A 19,636-nucleotide genomic window follows, 5' to 3' on the forward strand; every position below is an offset into this window, starting at 1 on the left:
GACGGCCACTTAATATTGTACAATGAAGAGAATTCAAAGTAACACATAATGTTGCCTAATGATATATATTTTTTTCTTTTCAGGAGTGAACTATACAAGGTCATTACCTCCCACGTACCCAGCACCCCCGGATCCTGTCCATCAGAGAAACTTCATGCTCACTGATGGCATCCCTCAGGGGTCAATGTATGAACTAACGGAGCCCAAACGCAGCCAGTCTCCATTCTGGCAGAACTTCAGTAGGTTGGCGCCATTTAAAAAGTAACAGGCCATATTGTTATGGGAGGACCCATCCCTGGACATTTACTCTTGGCAGTTAAAAACAAAAATGTGGACCAACAGACAATGTTTGGATCATGGATCTCGGTGATTAAACCATCTGCTGACACCTTCCCTGATGAATCTTGGTTCAAAGCAACATTTTAGCTAATTATTTCATAATGTGGGTTCAACTGTTCAAAAAACATGCAGTGTATGACAACGGAAGGTCAGAAAGGAAAACTGAAATTCAGACTCAACCTTCATCACATTATTTCATTTGTGATTATGTGAACCTCAGTGTGCTCTTCAGTGCACTGTAATGCAGCTGTACACAAATACACACACACAAACACACACTCACATATACGTTTATATATATATATGTGTGTGTGTGTATATATACATATATCTCGCTTCTGTTATCCTGAAAGCTTATGACATATGTACTGGAGTGTGAATGTTTTATTGCTTGATTAGTTCTACATAAGCTACTACAGATATTTTAATGATAAATATTGTAGGCACACCTTTAATGATTTATTATATATCCATGTATACGATATATTGTACTGAGTGAACAACGCCAAACGCTATTTGAAGAGGTACATGTTTGAGAACGCTGGACTATTAGTCATTGTGTTAAGAAATCAGCCACAGTATTTGAAGCCATGGAGTTTACAAAGTAAGAGTTAATTGACAGGGCTATTCTTATGGTATCTCTGCATTTAGGTGGTGAGCCAATTTTGTTCCTCGATACAACAAAATCATTCAACACAATGGATATATAATCATTCGTTTTTCACCAGAAAAATCAATTGTTTATATAATTAACATTCTTTGTTATGTTTTAATTCGCGTTTGCTACAGCATTACATCTAACAGTTACTAAGGATCATTAACAAATCCAATTGCATTTTACATTGAGAAGTTGTGATCTTTTCAGCAAGTCAGTTTATCCTTTCTTCATCTTGTGCACCCTTGGACAGTTGCCGGCACTTCCACAGGAACGGCATTAACCATCTGATTGATCCCATGTGGTAGCCCTGTGACATCTCTGGACTATTTTAACTGAAGTGTTTGCAATTCAATGGAGCTCTGTGGATTGAACAGTGTACTACACAATAGGTCACAAACTATGTCATGAAGGAACCATTACAGATTAAGGAGTTAAGTTATCTTTAAATATTGTCCTACAAAAATGTTTTGTGCCCAAGTGATGTAAGCATTTGTTTTGTGATGTGCTAATGTTTCATTATTTTACATTTCCAATGCATATGATGAAATAATACATAGTATAAAAATGGTAAAATAGCCAATCTTTTGAAATAATAATGAACATTTTTATAGAACTACAGAGCTACTTTTCCAATAATCATAGCTAGATATTATTTTCTAACAATCTAAATAATTAAATATTTATTAAACTAGTGCCAAAAATATAGAAATAAATTCAGAAAGAAAGCCTAGTTAGTATATGATTCAACATGCGGGCATTTAGCTATACGAGGGTCATTCACTGCCAACTAGCAGATCGCTCATTCTGTGCTGTCACTATATAAGGGTTGTTGGTGCCCTGTAACTAAAGTAGTTAGCTAAAATCCTGTTTAATCAAAAATGTATTTTCTCAAACTGAAGATACGGTCCTTCAGGTATATGTTATTGCAATCCATTTAGGGAATTTAGTGGCTTGCTTTTGTTTCATTTCTTCTTTATTGAATAATTAAAGCCCTAATTATTAGTTTCATTGTAATTGCTGTGATATTTGGCCAATCATATTCAAACTCTTTGCTCAGGTAAATTATAGAATGATGTGCCATATAAACTAGTGATTGACCGGTACATAGTTCCACCTGTCCAGTTTTCTGGGATTTTCAGTACCTTCATATTGGTAAGGGTATCAGATACTGTTCAACCATCAGTTGGACCAAATGTGAAACTATAGATTGTAATTGGAGATTGACATTGTAACACACACCAGCAGAGTATACAACCTATATGAAGAAAAAGGCCAAGGCTTCTGTGCTGCTTTAATCTGAAGGCAGGCAGACATTATCAATTATATCTTTGTATAGTTTACAGGCAAATGACCGCATAGGATGACCCAAATAGTGCCTACGCATCTGTATTTCAGGCATCCTTTTTTGTCACTTGACCTGGGTACTGAATAGGAGGTTTCTCAGGGGAATATTGGCCAGAACACTGATCTTGCTAGCTCATGCTCTTTGCAATATACAACCAAGCGATCTGCAATGCCCAGTAAGCCAGATGAGAACTTAATTCAAAATTTGGAACAATGTAAAGCATCCTCCCCGAATGTACAACAATTCAGTGGTCTCAGTGTTGGATGGGAAGGGCAATGTGAACAAACAAAAGTGGTATGTGAATTTTCAAATATAGAGAGAGAGACAACTGCTGAACCAACCATTGCTGTTATGATAAATAGTAAAATGATTGTGTCACTTATCATGCTTACATGGATGGGGACTGGATGCCATTGGTGAATTAATGGATATTGATCAGCTATCTTTGAAAATTTTTGCTAAATTTATTCACCGCTCTTAAGAAAAAGTAAGAATAGCTATCTGTCACCCCTTTGCAGAATAGCAGATTAGGGTTTGGGCTCCCTCGATGGTCTACTGGGTAAAATCATGAAATACTGTGCCATACAGAGCAAAATGTTTGATTCTTGGTCTTTGCTGAAGTACATGATCTGAGTCAGCAGTGGGAATGCTAAAACTTATCTCAGTAAATATGGGCCCCCACTCCCGATCACTATCCTGTAATACCTGCTAGAAGGTGCACACATGCAATGATCTAGTAAGAGCTGTCCAGATTCATACCTGAAGAATAGTCTATTTGGCAATGGGGTTTGAGTGTTGTTAAACCTACAGATCCATGATCCATCACAAATACTGAGAGTGTTCAGAGGAGTAACAAAAGATTGAAGTTATTTCAAAAAATTATGAGTGTTGCTGCTCTTTGGTTGAATATTAAATGAAAGGAGATTGCGGTTCCTACATCTTGTTGACTTTATCTCACTACAAATATAAACCTCCAACTCAAAAGGCTGTTTATGAGGTTAACTAAAATTCAGAAGCATCTTATCTTAATCAAGTTGTCTCAAGGCAAAGTATTCCATGCTTGTAAGCATATTAATGGATGCCAGTACAAATCAGGTTATTGTACCAGTCTATCACTATATAAAACCCCTCAATTTTGCCTTATTGTGTTAATGCAATGGAGCAAAATTGCATCACACAAACGGGTGGTAGCAGCTTCCCATTTCATATTGTACTGCTCCAACATCCTTGAATCATCTAAAACTATGTAAGTCATTCTGCATAATCTTGCCATTATGGAAAGAGTACATATGGCACATACACACACATGCAGACACAAATCAGTGTACAATGTTCCCATGATTTTATACAGCTTTGTGTCAATATTGCCACATGTTCTGTGTGCAACAGAGTTGCTATCAGAAAAAAATCACTTCAAATTAACTTGATCGGGAGTGGCTCCACCTTCCAGTTCCTGTGGAACTTAGGGTAAACTGCCAAATTTTGTTTCTTAATTTATAATCTCATACAGGAAATGTCTCATAATTGAAGACATGGTGGCATTATTTCAAGTATGTCATTGCAGCACTACGTAAAATTAATTCTGAAAATTGCCAGTGTGCATGAAGTAAATGTAAGAATGAACACTTGAAACACTAGTGCACAGATTAAAGAACAAGTTCAGGGAGGGGATGGGGTGGGAATGGTGGTCAGTGGACAGAGGGATGTGAAAAGATTTAGGAAAGACCATGGTCAGCATTTCTTTTTAAATTGGGAAGCAGCATCCTCTTACAAATGAAAAACACGGGCATAAGAATTACCATTAAGTGGATTTCTTACCTGTGGAAAAATGAAATGTTACAAAAGAATGAGGTTTACAAGGGGCAGGAACAATTCTTTAAAATCCATAGAGTGTAGATTAGAATTATTGTATCCGGCAAAGCTAATGCTTCAGTTTTGAACTCTTTGTACTGAAGATTGCATAGTTACAGGCACTGGATTTGTAAATGCTACCTAATTATCAATTCAAGTGTATTGATGAGAAGTGGTGTGAAGACATCTCATTTCACGCACATAAACTCACAACAACAGCAATGTCCAATTACAAAGCTATAATAATAGAATCTAAGCAGCCTCGACGGTCTAAAAAAATGAATAGGACTTCCTTGTTATTGATGCGCATGCCCAAATGTACCTTGTTCAATATAGAAACGTGATTCTCAGTACATATCATATTGCAACATGCCATGCTATGGGCGATCAATTGAGTAGCAAGACAGTCCTGTTGAAGCCAGTACTGTATCACTCATTAGTTAGAATGAAGTCTTTAAATAAACATCACAATTTAGCTTGGACCTGTAAAATATCAGCATTTTGCTCAGAATTTCATTTCTACATATGTAGAAATTAGTTGTAAAGGGATTATTTCATGGATTCAAACTGTTTATTTTGTAAAATTGCTGTTTGAATTTGAAAAGCAATGCATGTATGATGCCATTGGACGCTATGCATGGTCTCACTGCCGTTTTTTGAAACACACATGGTATTGATTGATCATTTTTAGGAAGTGATACAACACCAGTCAATAAAATGGAAGTGCAAATCCTGACTTCTTGTTGCAAGACAAACCATAGCATGGTAAAACCACTAGTTAAACCTGACTGTGTTAGATGCTAGTTGCTACCAATTTAGATAGGTTTGAGATTCCTACGTGAATCGTGCTGTAAAGAGTAGGATAATATTGGCAGAGATCCAACCAATTGCTCCAGCAGACCAGAGCTTAGATACTCATTATCCAAGACAGAAATGGCCAATATTATAAATGAAGAGGTTGCAAATGAACTTTGTCAGTTTGTGGATGTAGATAGGTAGGTAGAATTGAACACTATCTTTCATGGGAATAACTTTCTCCTGATTATAGATTCACTTCAGTTTTGCTCCTTTATGTAGAATACAAATGGGATATTCCCTATAATGCACAAATATATCTCCGGCTCACTGTCATTTATCCTAAGTCTACTGTGAAATGAGTAGTACTTAGCAATTTATATGCACTTGTATCATTGATTCCCTCACATGAATACATATTATATAATAATTACATATCTGTTTTTTATAACAACTTTCATGTTAATTATAAAAGCATTGATGCCTGCAATGTACCGAAGGACAAATTTTAGATCTCCACTTGGCACAGGAGCAAGATTTTATGGAGAACAGGCAAATGGCTGATTGTCAAGTTGTGAGTCTTATCTGCTGCCGTTGCTGCCCTCGGTGATACAATTAAATGTTGGAACAGCCTGAGTAAAACAGGATAGTTGAAGCACATAGCTGTAGCTGACTCATATTACATGGCCATATTACATCTAAAGTTAAGAAAGGATTAAGTCGTATTGCTTGAGCGAAAGAGAAAATGCTGGAAAATCTCAGCAAGTCTGGCAGCATCTGTCGGGAGAGAAAAGAGCTAACGTTTCGAGTCCGATGACTCTTTGTCGAAGTCGTTTTGCTTGCTATCTGTCACAAATAGTATCGATTTTCCTTCACATTTATATAAAGTTAATCCGTAAAGTTGCTTCAAGTCGTATTTTAAATACCCATTTAGTTAAACTCTCAACCTTTTGATTTGGGTATTAAATATGTTCACAAAAGATTCATTTACCTGCCATTCAATCAAGAATTTTGCCCATGGTTAATATTTTTGTTAAAAGAGCCAGCAGAAATCTAGGATGAATATCTTAACAAAATGTTTATTAATATTGCACAGTCTTTCAACCCCAGTAATATAAATGTTGCAGTTAACAAACACATAATTACTTAGAAAGTATTAATGGTAAAGTATTTGCAATATATTTTCTCTGTAATAGCCTAAATGGCAATATCCTTACTCTTTATACTGCAAGAGAAGTTTTTAACAAAGGGATATTTTCTCTATATTAGAGCTATAAAATGCCAATAAAAGACATGTAGGGAATGAAATAATTAGTTATAATAATTAATTTACACAGCGTAATGTTCTGACGTTTGATGGATGTTTTACTTCATGGATAAATTCAGATTGTGTCACATGGGCTGATTGGCTACAACACTGGAAATTATTTCTCAAATGGACCAGTAGGTAAAGATATTGCCCTATATGATGACAAGTCCTACAGACCAAAAAGTTGCAGAATTGACTGCTGATCTTAAGTGGGCTAGCAACTGGATGGCTACAATTGGCGTCAGCACCTCAGTGGTTGGAAAATTACTTATAGGTTAGGATCCGGGAAGGGCTGGTAAGGACAGCTTGAACAGCAAAATTAATCTGCTGACATCCATATCACTTCACATGGCAAAATGCCCACTTGGATAGATAGTGGCACCCACTGGACTTTATATTCAAAGTTTAGCACCTTTAGAACGGAGAAAAGATTGTGTCTTTTGCAGCATATATGAAAAATGTCAGCACAGAGATCAGTGTGTCAGTAAAATTTCACATTCCTTGCATTCAGAAAAGTCACTCATGTAGCCCTTAAATTACATTCTCTTTATCAGTAAGTTGTTGTTTTCTCAAAATAATATAGAATAACAGTAACTCTGTGATATAGCAATCAATTTCATTGTAAGATATTTATATATTTTTAAGAGCATTAACAGCAATTTCCAGCAAAGAATGGAATAACATATAAGCAGCTAGATAAATTAAAATCACTTAATCACCTGCCAAAAAAAACCCCAGCATTAACTTGCTTGTAAAAAATACTTTTATAGTCTTTAGTTCCTTGGAAGACCAGCAATATTGCCCAAAAGCCAATCTAGTGATGGTGTTAACCAGAGTACTAAGGACTAATGATGGACTACCACTTTAGCCTGGGATAAAATCAGCCTACTCTGGATAAGAATAGTCTTCTCTGTCCATTGGCTATTAAAATCCTACATGAAATTAATCTGGCCATTCCTAGTCCATTTACTGCATGTGCAGCGCAAAACTGTCCCTAGTTTGCATTAAGTGACACAAACATGTGTCATTTACAATGATAGAGGCTGTTGTTCTAATGTTGGAGCTGAGACATTCTGATAGACCGATTAGAGGGAGCTTTGTTCTGCATATCCATGCAATATCTAACCTGATAATTATTTATACTGATATCAAATTCCTCAATTTAGTAATCCCAGTTATCCAAATTGAATTTAACTCTTTTTTAAGTTTCCGTTGTAAATCTGTGGGAGTTGAGTTCTTGCCAGCCTGTGGCAGAATGAGACAATGGCCGTTTTATCCACTTGGTTTCATTAACGTGCTGGAGCTGGGCATGGTGCAGCTGCAAACATGTTTTTAAAAAATCAGGAAATCTTTACCTGCTTGCCAGTAGATCAATGTGGGATGAGGAGTTCAGGGGATTGCACAGTACAGGACAAAGGGAGCCTGGGGCGGGGAAAGCCTCACCTTGCCCTTTGGTGCACAGAAGAGTGCTGCAGCTCCTCCTGGTATTGCTTCTGAACCTCTTCTGACAAGTCTGAGAGGCTCAGCAGCTTCACCACTCAAGCCAGAGTTCAAATTGCAATCGGGGTCTGATTACATCATCAGACCTCAATCTGCATGTTTAAAGAAGGAAAACATCAGTGTAGCGACAGTCCTGTCATGACAGCAAAAAAATCATCAACGTGGATCAGGATAGGACATAGCCGGATAACCTACCAGTAGATTTTAGCTTTCCAGTCTACATCATTTCCTATAATTGAAGGTGTTATAACTGTTTTGCTTGAACAATCGTAGGAAGTTCAATATAAGAAGAATCTCATCACTTTTTCTACACAATCAAAACTGTAATGTCACCATAGTCCCAGATGACCATGGACTGCTTTCTCCTTTGAGGGGGAGAGCTGACTGGTGGTGATTTAACCTGAGGATCACCGTAACTCGGGCGAGGGGTAAGGTTGAGAAGGCGGGGCCTTCAGGAATAACCTCAGCCGGTACGTGAAATGAACCTACGTTGCTGGTCTCGCTCTGCATCACGAACCAACAGTCTAGCCAACTGAGCGAAACCATATCAAAACTAGTAATTTGGTAGTACCTTGCAAGAGTATTTTTGTTAAATTAGCAGATCTAGTTAGAATGTTCCTCTTGACCATAATTGACCAAAGGCCATAATTGGAGAATAATTCACTTGACCAAATCAATGTAGAGATAGGGGGGAAATTATGACTTGAAAACATTGCATTGCCAGTGAATGGCGGAGGTTTGAATTAGAATATTTCTGCTGTAGTTTAGCTCAGTGTACTTTTGTCTTGATGTGAACCCTAATTGTGATGAGCATTGACTCGCGGGCTTCTCTTTTGGGATCTGTTTCAGTGATTGCAAACTAAGTACAAATCTGGCTGAACTCACAACTCACATTAGTCACATGCTTGAGTTCGATCTTGTTCTCAAGTTCTCTTGCTTTAATTAACATTGGGGATTGATAGATCGAAACAAAAAGAATGCGTTGAGAGGAAGAGTTGCTGTGCTCTTTCATAATGTAATGACCCAATTGGTCAACTCCAAGGTGTTATTCACAAACATGTCTGTTGGGTCATCAGTCCTCCAGGGATAGCATGGCTTATCAGGACAAAACATATCAAGAGCAAACATTAGCTAGTCATTCTTTGCTTACTGACAATGATAATCTTTGCTTTTACTAAAATTTCAGTTGAGTTGAATAGCAGCTGGGTTCTGCATAAAATACGTTATTCTTCCTGGAGTGATGTAAATCATGTTAAGTATAATGATTTACCTGACGTAATATAATACCTTCTCTATTTTATTGAGAAAAGGACATCCAAAAGTTGCATTAACTCCATTGTACTTTCCATGGAGGTGCTTGTGTTTGTCATTCTGGTGAAGTACTATGTCCTGCGGGGTACCACCTTAAGAATGTTCATTGGTTTTGAAATGCAGTGATCTCTCTGACAAGATCGGGCCTCTGTTGAAAAACACAAAGTAAAATGGCTTCTGTAGGAAAGGGAAACCTGTCAGTTTTTTTTAAAAGATCAGTTGCCTATGAGTGCTCATGAGAATGGTTGTCAAATGTGTTTGCTAGACCCATGGTTAGAAAGATTATAAAATGCACACAACTTTCTGAGGTTTGCAACAAACAGTTGTGCCACTATCCTCCCACTGCTGGCAGAACGAGTTTTAGATAAATCCCTTCCGCCCACCCTCCAACCAACCCCTCCACCCCCATCCCACTCCGACTATGTATAGTTACAAAAGTATATATGTAAGCTTGGTGCTGTAATGTTGGAAAAAAAAATGTTCTTTCTATTTTGTTTATCAAATTTAAACATAAGAATTTTGTAACTTTTGTGAATGTTTGTCAATGTTGTTCTACATGCATTAAAAGCTGTCTTGCAATTAAAAAAGGTCACAGCTGATTTCCAAAGGTTTTGTTTAAGCTTTTGTTGCTACTCGTACAATGGAGCATTTGTCATTTGCGTGGAAATTGTGCAGAACACAACCGATTCTATTCCAAATCATGTTTTACTTGGTCTTTTTAAAAAGTACTTTAACCCCTTCATGGAGGGCCCCATGACTGTCTGTAGTTGTGAAATTAGACAGCTGTAATAGAGCTTGAAGATGTCAATGCACACATCCTGCGAAATTAAAACAAAATCAACTATTTTGATCCCTTTTCATAGAAAACCCTTCTAAAACCTTTTGACTAAGTGATGTAATTTCCTTCTTTCTCATTGGGTTCATAGTTAGCCAATCTATTATTAGTTTAAAGTTTGTGAGAGGAAATTCCCTTAAATAACACATTTATCACCAGGTCATACAAAGTAGAAAATCCTAGGTGGGTGGTGTTAGTCTGGACACTAATTTTGGGATTGGCCTTATGGGCAGATGTTGAGTGAAGACAGCATTGGCTTTGGTACGTTTTGTAGTTGAAGACCCTGCTGTTTGACTATCTTGTCTCACATTTGAAAATAAGGTGGTGTACTAGGAGGTTGTCCACATCTAAGAACTTCATCATAACAATGTCGGCAGGAGAGGAGATAAGGGGAAGAAATGGAGGAAAACTGAAGCATTGCACCTTCATGTTCTCACTAGTGTTGAAAGTAAGGCAGCCATTGATAGGTTTAGACATTGAGAGATACACGTGTTTTCACATCTGTAAGATTCATAATTATACACTGAAGAATTACAATCATAATAGCCATTTATTGCTGACTCAAGTAATCATTTGGCCATTTCAAGATTGCAAAAGGAAAACAAACAATCACATATGAAGTGCACATTTAATAATCACAGAGTAAATGTCAACTAAAGGAGGGCAGATTGAAATTCAAAATTTATTTTCAATCAGATATTGTCTTTTTAAAAACTTATTGACCTTTTTTGTTGCTGGAGTTTTGATTGGATTTTGTGAAATTGTAATCATTAAAATCCCGGCATCGTTCAATCAGATATAACTTGGTTTATGTTTTGCAATATTGCTGCTGACTTGCTTTTCAGTATTTTTATGAATGCCTTTGGGTGTTTCTTTGCACAGCATTTATTTTTCTGTGTAAATATGGAATACTTTTTTCTGACACTGTTCACTTGGTTATAGGGATTTTAAGTTCCTTTTGTTTTATGGCCCCGTGTATGTATGTTATAATGTTTGTGGCTGAATAATATTTTGTTATAGTTTTGTACCTGTATTGAAATCACACAATGTACACAATAAATGCTTTCAGCTACTTAGTCTATTGTATGTGCCTTTGCCACAAATAATGGCGTAAGGTCAGGTTTGCATCCGGCTTGTTGCTTTTCCTTGTGACTTTATTTCCCAGTCCTTAATTGAAAGTAATGGTGTTTGCTGCAGTACATTTTTCTGAATTATTGTCACCTTTCAATGCCACAACCAGAGATTATTTATGATGTGTGAATCTAAACAGTAAGTTTAATAGAATATTAGACCTTCAGGGATATTCAACGGTGTGAATGATTCTTGTCTCAACTGATGTGCATAACATGCGGTTTTCAGTAAATATCGCCAGACAGTGATTAGGAAGAGGGTGTTTCATCCCCTCTCCCACCCTCCGGGGTTTTGGGGTGCTGTGGCCAATTGTAGCACCTCATCTATTCCCAAGGTCAAAATTAGCTAGTTAGCCTTTATTCAAACTTGGATGTTTCTGGATCTGCAGGGTCCATTTATATGCTGGATTTTTTCCCCCAATTCTATCAAAAATAAGAGCTGCTTTGGAGATATTTATATAACATGTGACTCAGTCAAAGCACCCTGATGGTTTAACTAATTACAAGCTAAAATCTTATAAAACAGCATTTTATTCTACAAAAGCTGTTAATATTAGAGTTACACGAGTTACAAACTGCATATTGTGTGCAAAACGTAAGTTAGTTGGCTCTCCTGATAGATCTCTTGGTAAATGTGGAACCAAGCAGGGAGAGCAACAGAGTCCACATTCAATATGCTGAATTAGGGAGTAATTGTGCTTCAATTGACCAAGGGACCCTGGGCTAAAGAGGGATTGGGAATATCAGCAAGAATTCCTGTTCTGGATCACTATACAGCAACCCTTCAATGTCAGGGAAGGGTAAAAATCGGGTTGCAGTTGCACAATCTGCTTTCACTCAGTATCGATTCCCACACATGAAAAGTGGATGAGATCATGCAGGATGGCTGGGCTAGGGGATACACCTCACCACAAGAGGTCAGCACTTCTTTCCGGAGTTGAGAAAAGAAACATCATGCAGAGTAATCAAGTCAACTATAAGCACAATAATAGATTCACTCAGATTGACTCCCAACAGTTTTGGGGACATGAATGATATTTGGAACGAGTCAACTATTGGCTTGTAAATCAGACCCTTAAAAACCAATAGCAGGGTCCATTCACCTCTCGAACAACAAACTGGGACTGTGTAGCTGTGATAATTGAATGGACAATTGAAAACATTTAAAGTGAATCTTGAGTAGTTTATTGTCTGTAGGCTAATGTTAAATGATGGTCTCACAATAACTCACAGGTTACCTTTTATTTCAATTGAGACTAAATCTGATTTTCTTCACTCACAAGCAGTCATCTAACATTATGGCGTGAAGTGAAAATTCAGTGTTAAGTGCTATATCATTACTGCAGAAAAAATGTTGCATAGAGGGATTTAATCAATGCATTATCTTGTATTTTAACACCAACTTAGAAGAAATTAAGTTTTTATTGCCTATTATTTTAGTATCTCATACTCCCATGACAGGATACAAAAAAAAGTTATGTTGCCTGATTGGATCCCACCTCTAATTTACAATTTCTATTTGGTCAATGCTTCTCTGAACATCATTTTTCTCTTAAGCTGCACATATATAATTGACTTTTTCAGGAATTTTATTTTGACTATTTTTCTATAAAATGCATTTGGAAAGAGTTACTTTGATAAAGTGTGGTTTAAAGTATAGTGTGTTCATACAAAATTTAAAACAAGTACTGGTAGTTATAGTTAATATATTTTAAAAAATTATTTTCCTCCAAGGCTGTAAACAATAAGGAACTAATTAGATTGTCTCCATAATTGAGAGACTTCAAGACCAATTGTTGGAAATTATTGGTACCAGATATTTGCATCTCAACAGAGGAGATAAAGCTGAGAGGTTGAACCACAGGCATTAAAGTCCAACAGAGGCTGTAAGAAGGTTAGAAAGAAAGGTACTAATCAGAAATTATTTTGTTTAAAGTCAAGCAATCCACTAATGTGGGGAGATATGTTTTTGTTATTACGTAAAGACAAACTGTACTGATCTAAGTGAATTTGATCCTAATTCTGTATGTTATTATCTGTGAAATAAAACAACTTAACAATTTGTATCTTGTCTTATCTCACCAATCCCTTTGAAAAGCGGGCCAAGCAAACAGTAACTGTATGAAAGACAGTTCAGAACACAAGGGGATACTGTTGTTAAAGCCTAGGTTATAGCAGCATATAATGGACATGAAGCAAGGGAAAGATGCAAGATGCTCAGACTGCACATAGGAATTGCTTCTACTAATGTACCCATTGAGTACCTAAGGTAAGATCCCAAACTTGTATTGATTGGGGCAGCTCCTGAAACACATTGGTGACAAAGGCAATATAAACTGATTAAAAATTCAAGTGAACAGAATCAAAACAATGATGCATTGAATATGGCTAAAAGAACATAAGTTGAGTTGGAATGATTATCAATTGAGGAGAAAGGCAAGGAATGGGTTTTCCAGGTGAAAATGTGAACATTGAAAGCTGTCAAAGAATAAGAGTGTTAGAAATGTCATAATATGGTGCCATGGTGGTGATTCATTGAGATCTTGAAGCTTGTGTGTTTAAATCTTTATTGGTAGGCGTTAACTATTTACAGTTCTAAGTATAGACTTGCATGGTGTTGCTCCCACCATACAAGGCTAGCTGCATACAGCGTGTTCTCCAGACTGTTCTCTGACCATGTGACTACATCCATCACACTGTGGCTGATGTCCCACATCACCCTTGCTCTGCCGAGCATCTTGCGCATATCATCACATCCCCTTTTTCAAAAGGTTTCCTCCCTTCTAACAGAGAACACAACACAATGTTTTCTTCCTATCACAATACAACTTTTTACTTCCTAGCACAATACGACATATTATGCCTTGATGGTTCGTTCGCATCTCAGCCTGTCACGTCATGTGTGAAGGGATTAGCACAATTTCTAAAGGTTTTTTTCCGATAAGTTAATATTTGGTCCTTTTCCTTCTAGTATTCCAATTCTGATTATATTTCATCGACCATTTTATCATATTGATATTCGTGCCTTTCCACCAGTGTGACTATTTCAGTAATTTTGTTCTGACATACAATCTGTTTCTTTCTGTGTCTGAATTGTTGATCCTGCTGTCATTTTTAATGTTTATATCAAGCTTCCCTTCTTCAACTTTCTTCTGAAGGCTCCAAATAATTTCGTCTGATTCCTTGTTGAAACTTGACAGTTCCAAATTCAATTGTTCTATCTTAGTTTTGTAAGAACTGCACTGCTTAATTTTTTCTATAAACCTCTTTTTCAAGCTCTTATACTCCTGATTCAGTTCTCCGCTGGACTTGTTCATATTTTCTAATTGATTTTTCATGAAGTTCAGCTTATTTTCCATTGTCTTTATTAATTTCTCCCTCATTTGCAAATTGTTTGCAACTTTTTTTTCTCCAAGTTTGCCGTCAGCTATTTCATATTAATAAAAGCAAAACACTACGAATGCTGGAATCTTATGAACAGAAAATGGAAAATCGCAGCAGTGTGGCAGCATCTGTGGAGAGATAAAATAGAGTTAACGTTTTGAATGAGTATGACTTCTTCAGAGTCAAAGAGGGTTAGAAATGTGATGGATTACATACTAAATAAGAGGGGCGGAACATCTGGAACAGAGTAGAAGGTCAGTGATTGGTGGGAGCAAGGAGAGATTGAAACAAAGATGCGTGGGTCACGAGACAGAGGAAGCATTAATTTCAGGAGAAGATGCTCGTAGTTGCATAAAGGTAATGTGTCAGAGCATTATTTCCCTTTGTCTTGAGGGTATCGGAAACTCCTCAATAACTGTTGATTTCACATCCCGTGTGACCATTCGACCCTGTCCAATTGTATGGCCAAGGAAAGTGACTTGCGCCTTTCCAAATTCACTTTTGGCTAGGTTTATCACCAAACCCACCTCCTGAAGTTGATCGAATAACTCCATCAGATATTTTAAATGTTCTGTCCATGTCTGGCTGAAAATTACCAGATAGTCGATGTATACCGCACAATTGGGTAATCCTGAAACGACTTTGTTAGTAAACCATTGAAATGTGGCTGGGGTGTTTTTCATGACAAATGGCATAACTTTGAATTGTATATACCATCTGGAATCACAAAAGCTGAAATCTCCTTCGCCCTTTCGGACAAAGGTACCTGCCACTAACCTTTAAGTAAATCCAGTTTCGAAATAAAAGCTAATTGACCCACTTTCTCAATGCAATCCTCCAAACGTGGGATAGGATAAGAGTCCGTTCTTGTAACTGCATTAACCTTTCTATAGTCCACACACAACCGTGGGGTACCATCTGGTTTAGGTACCATCACTATGGGTGAACTCCATTGGCTGCAACCCACTTCAATTATGCCATTTTTAATCTCTTTGTTAACCTGTGCCAATTTAAACGGTTAAGTCTATATGGATGTTGTTTGATTGGAACAGCACTTCCCACATCTACATGTATAGCCATTTTCGTACTTCCCAATTTATCTCTACAAACTTGCCCACGTGATATCAATAACTCTTTCAGGACAGTCCGTTTTTCCTCTGGAAGGTAACTCAACAATTTATCCCAATTTTTAAGAACATCCTCATTTTCCAATTTAATTTGAGGTATGTCAAATTCACAGTCATCCGGATTTGGTTGGTCACTTTGAGTTAGAATCATTAAAACCTCCTCTTTTGCCTCTCCTTCCCTTTCAAAGTACCTGTTAAGCATATTCACATGACACACTCGGTAAGTCTTCCTTCTAACTGGTGTTTTTACCACAAAATTCACCTCACTTAATTTCCTTTCAATCTGATAAGGTCCAAAAAACCTTGCTTTTAAAGGTTCACGTACCACTGGTAACAACACTAAAACTTTATCTCCACTGACAAAACTACGACCTTTGGATTTCTTGTCCGCTACCCGTTTCATCACATTTTGTGCAACTTTCAAATGTTGTCTAGCCAATTCACCTGCTCTATTTGTCGTTCCCTAAAATTTGACAGGTAATCTAAAATGTAATTTCCGATTTCTCACTCACCAATTTCTCCTCAATCAATTTACGTGGCCCTCTTACCTCATGACCAAACATTAGTTCAAAAGGACTAAATTTGGTTGACTCATGAGGTGCATCCCTAATTTCAAACAGTACAAATGGAATTTCTTTATCCCAATCCTCTGGATAATCTTGACAATAAGCCCTCAACATTGTCTTTAATGTCTGATGCCACCTTTCTAACGCTCCCTGCGATTCTGGATGGTACGCAGTTGATTTAAATTGTTTTATTCCTAAGCTATCCATAATTTCTTTGAATAACCTTGAGGTAAAATTTGATCCTTGATCCAATTGTATTTCTGTGGTAGTCCATATCTAGTAAAGAATTTAAGTAATTCCTCCACAATCTTTTTAGCTGTAATATTACATACTGGAATGGCCTCTGGAAACCTAGTAGACACATCCATTATAGTCAAAAGATATTGATTCCCACTTTTTGTTTTAGGAAGCGGTCCTACGCAATCAATTAGGACCCTTGTAAAAGGTTCCTCAAATGCTGAAATGGGTATTAAGGGCGCTGGTTTTATCACTGCTTGAGGTTTCCCTATCACTTGACATGTGTGACATGATTGACAAAATTTAACTACATCTTTATGTAGTCCAGGCCAATAAAAATGTTTCTGGATTTTAGCTTGAGTTTTCCTTATTCCCAAATGACCTCCTACTGGTCCCTCATGTGCAACTCGAAACACCCCCTTTCTATACCCTACCGGCAATACTACTTGATGAACTTCTGCCCACTTTTCATCCGCCTGCACATGTAAAGGTTTCCATTTTCTCATCAAAACATCACTTTTACGGTAATAACACTCTGGTATACACTCAGATTCCTCTTCCGTGTATGCTTTCTGATACATCCATTTTATTTCTACATCTTTCTGTTGTAACTCCGCCAATTTTCTTGAACTAAAAATATCCGCCTCATTCCCCACCTGTTCTTGTTCTTTTTAAAACATCTGATCAAAAATCGTTTCTGATAATTGCACTTCAATGTCATCTTCACTCTTTGATTTCTCCTCTTGTCTTAACCTGTGACTTTGCGACCATGTTACTACACAATCGGAAAAATCCCAGGATATTCGTCCTTCAACCCTTCAGTTGTCTGATTTTCCACTGGCTTATCAACCACAGTAGGCATCACTCCCACCTGCAATCCAGCTATATCATTTCCCAAGATAAACTGTATTCCTGGACAAGATAGTTTCTCTATTACTCCTCCTATCACTTCACCACACTTCACTGAACTTTCCAACCTTACCTTATATAATGGAACACTACTCCTCTCACCCTGAATTCTACATATTACCATCTTTTCTGGCAACATTCTTCCCAAACTACATAACTCCTCATCTCTTACCATTAAAGATTGACTAGCTCCCGTATCTCTTAAAATGGTTACTTCTTTACCTGCTGCTCCTGATGCACATGAGTAAACTTTACCCACACAAGTAAATTCTTTAAAGAGATCTGGCACCTTCTGATCAATCACCTCGTGATAAGGCTGTACAATATTTTGCACCTCTTTCGCTTCACTTGGGCTTTCCTTTACCACTTTAACAATCCCCACTGTCTTATCCTTTTTTTACCACATCAGCCTTCCCAGTGCTTTTCTTCAACCACCAACACTGTGACTTTACATGGCCTAGTTTATTACAGTGAAAACATTTGAAACTTTTCATGTCTCTTCCACCCTCCTGGATTTATTTTTTAATCTGAGGTACACTCTCCTTATTATCTCTCATCAGATCACCTTTGCCTCTACCACTTGAATATTTCTCATGTCCCCAGTTTCTATCCCTTACAGGCTGAAACTGATGTCGGAAACCAAGCTTTGATTTATGCCCTTATTCATAATCATCTGCCATTTCTGCTGCTAACCTCGCAGTTTTAACCCTCTGTTGTTCCACATGAGTTCTCACTACATCAGGAATTGAGTTTTTAAACTCCTCCAAAAGTACAATTTCTCTGAGAGATTCATACGTTTGGTCTATTTTCAAAGCCCTTATCCACCTATCAAAATTACTCTGTTTGATCCTTTCAAACTCCATGTATGTTTGACCAAATTCTTTCCTTAAATTTCTGAACCTTTGTCTGTAGGCTTCAGGCACTAGTTCATATGCAGCTAAGATGGGTTTTTTCACCTCCTCATACATCCCAGATACCTCCTCTGGTAGTGATGCAAACACTTCACTAGCCCTACCTACCAGCTTTGTTTGAATCAGTAATACCCACATGTCCTGTGGCCATTTCATTTGTTTAGCTACCTTCTCAAATGAAATGAAAAAGTCTATTACCTCCTTTTCATCAAACCTTGGCAATGCTTGGACATATTTAAATAGATTCCCACCAAGCCTTCGACTTTGACGCTCTTTCTCACTATTCTGATCATTATCATCCAACTGTACGTTTCCCTTTACACCTGCCAATTTTAACTGACTGTCATGTTTCATGACCATTTTCTGAAGTTCAAACTCTCTCTCTTTATCTTTTTCCCTGATCTGTATCTCCCTTTCTCTTTCGTTTTGTTCTGCTCGAGCTATTCTTTCTTTTCTCCTTTCTTCTCTCACCTTTTCTTTTTCCTCTCTCTCCCTTTCTTTTTCCTCTCTATCTCTTTCCCTCTCTATCTCTTTTGTATTCAAGCTGCTTTAATTCTTTCTCATGTTCTATTTGTTTAATTTGCAACTTAATTTTTGCCATTTCCAATGAGTCAAACTGTATCTCAGGCAACTTTAAAAGCTTAGCCATCGCCATAATTACCTCATCATTTTGCATTTTGTCAGGTCATGTTAACTGCAATGTTTTTGCCAAATTTAACAGTCTGCTTTTAGTCTCTGTCCAGAAGGTACTGCGTGTGACCGTCTCCTCCCCAAAAAATTTCTGAACCTCTGAAAGAGCCATTGTCCACAACACACTCCCTACTTAAACTAGAATACCACACCTGAAAAGCAACCACAATATTCTCACCCCTCACTGTCTTTAATTTCACTAAGCCAATCCAATAGATAGACTTGTATCCCCCTCAGGCCCCCAATTTGTTATGGGCCAGGGTTTAGAGAACCCCAAAGTGTAGCATGGAGTTCATCTGACCCACAACTTTTAATAAATTTGGGATGGGGAGCATACGGCCCACTCTACAGGTGTGGTGCAGCAGAAATAGAAAAGTATTTTTTAAAGCAAAACAATGTTTATTCTATGAACTCAAGTTAACCTTTTTGAAACATACAGTGAACATCTTATCATCCATTAATTCAAATACAACCCCCAAAGAATACAACACCACGTAATCCTTTAAGCTTTCCTTTTAACATCCATAAGACTTCAAACACCTTTTACCAGAAGCACATTAGGTTTACATTCACTACTGAGAACATTTATAATTCTGAATTCACCAAATGATCAAGAGAGAGTCTTTTCATGGCAGAGATCAACAGTGCACCTGCTCTGTCTGGCTTCAGCTCCAACAATGTAAACAAAACTAAAACACACCCTGCAGCCTGCTCAAAAATGGAAGTAAAAAGCTGACAG

General features: G+C 37.4%; 1 protein-coding gene across 2 annotated transcripts in view; it reads left to right on the top strand.

Moving 5' to 3' along the window:
• The window catches only part of arhgef9a (Cdc42 guanine nucleotide exchange factor (GEF) 9a), a 276,701-nt gene extending 263,564 nt beyond the window's left edge, over positions 1-13,137 (top strand). For both annotated transcript variants that reach the window (XM_072505604.1, XM_072505605.1), the window contains exon 10: positions 84-13,137. In XM_072505604.1, the coding sequence (XP_072361705.1) occupies positions 84-265 (182 nt within the window). In that variant the 3' untranslated portion in view covers positions 266-13,137. The remainder of the gene's footprint in view (positions 1-83) is intronic.
• Positions 13,138-19,636: the final 6,499 nt, after the last annotated feature.

Source organism: Scyliorhinus torazame, chromosome 5, assembly GCF_047496885.1.
Source record: "Scyliorhinus torazame isolate Kashiwa2021f chromosome 5, sScyTor2.1, whole genome shotgun sequence".
Taxonomy (NCBI): domain Eukaryota; kingdom Metazoa; phylum Chordata; class Chondrichthyes; order Carcharhiniformes; family Scyliorhinidae; genus Scyliorhinus; species Scyliorhinus torazame.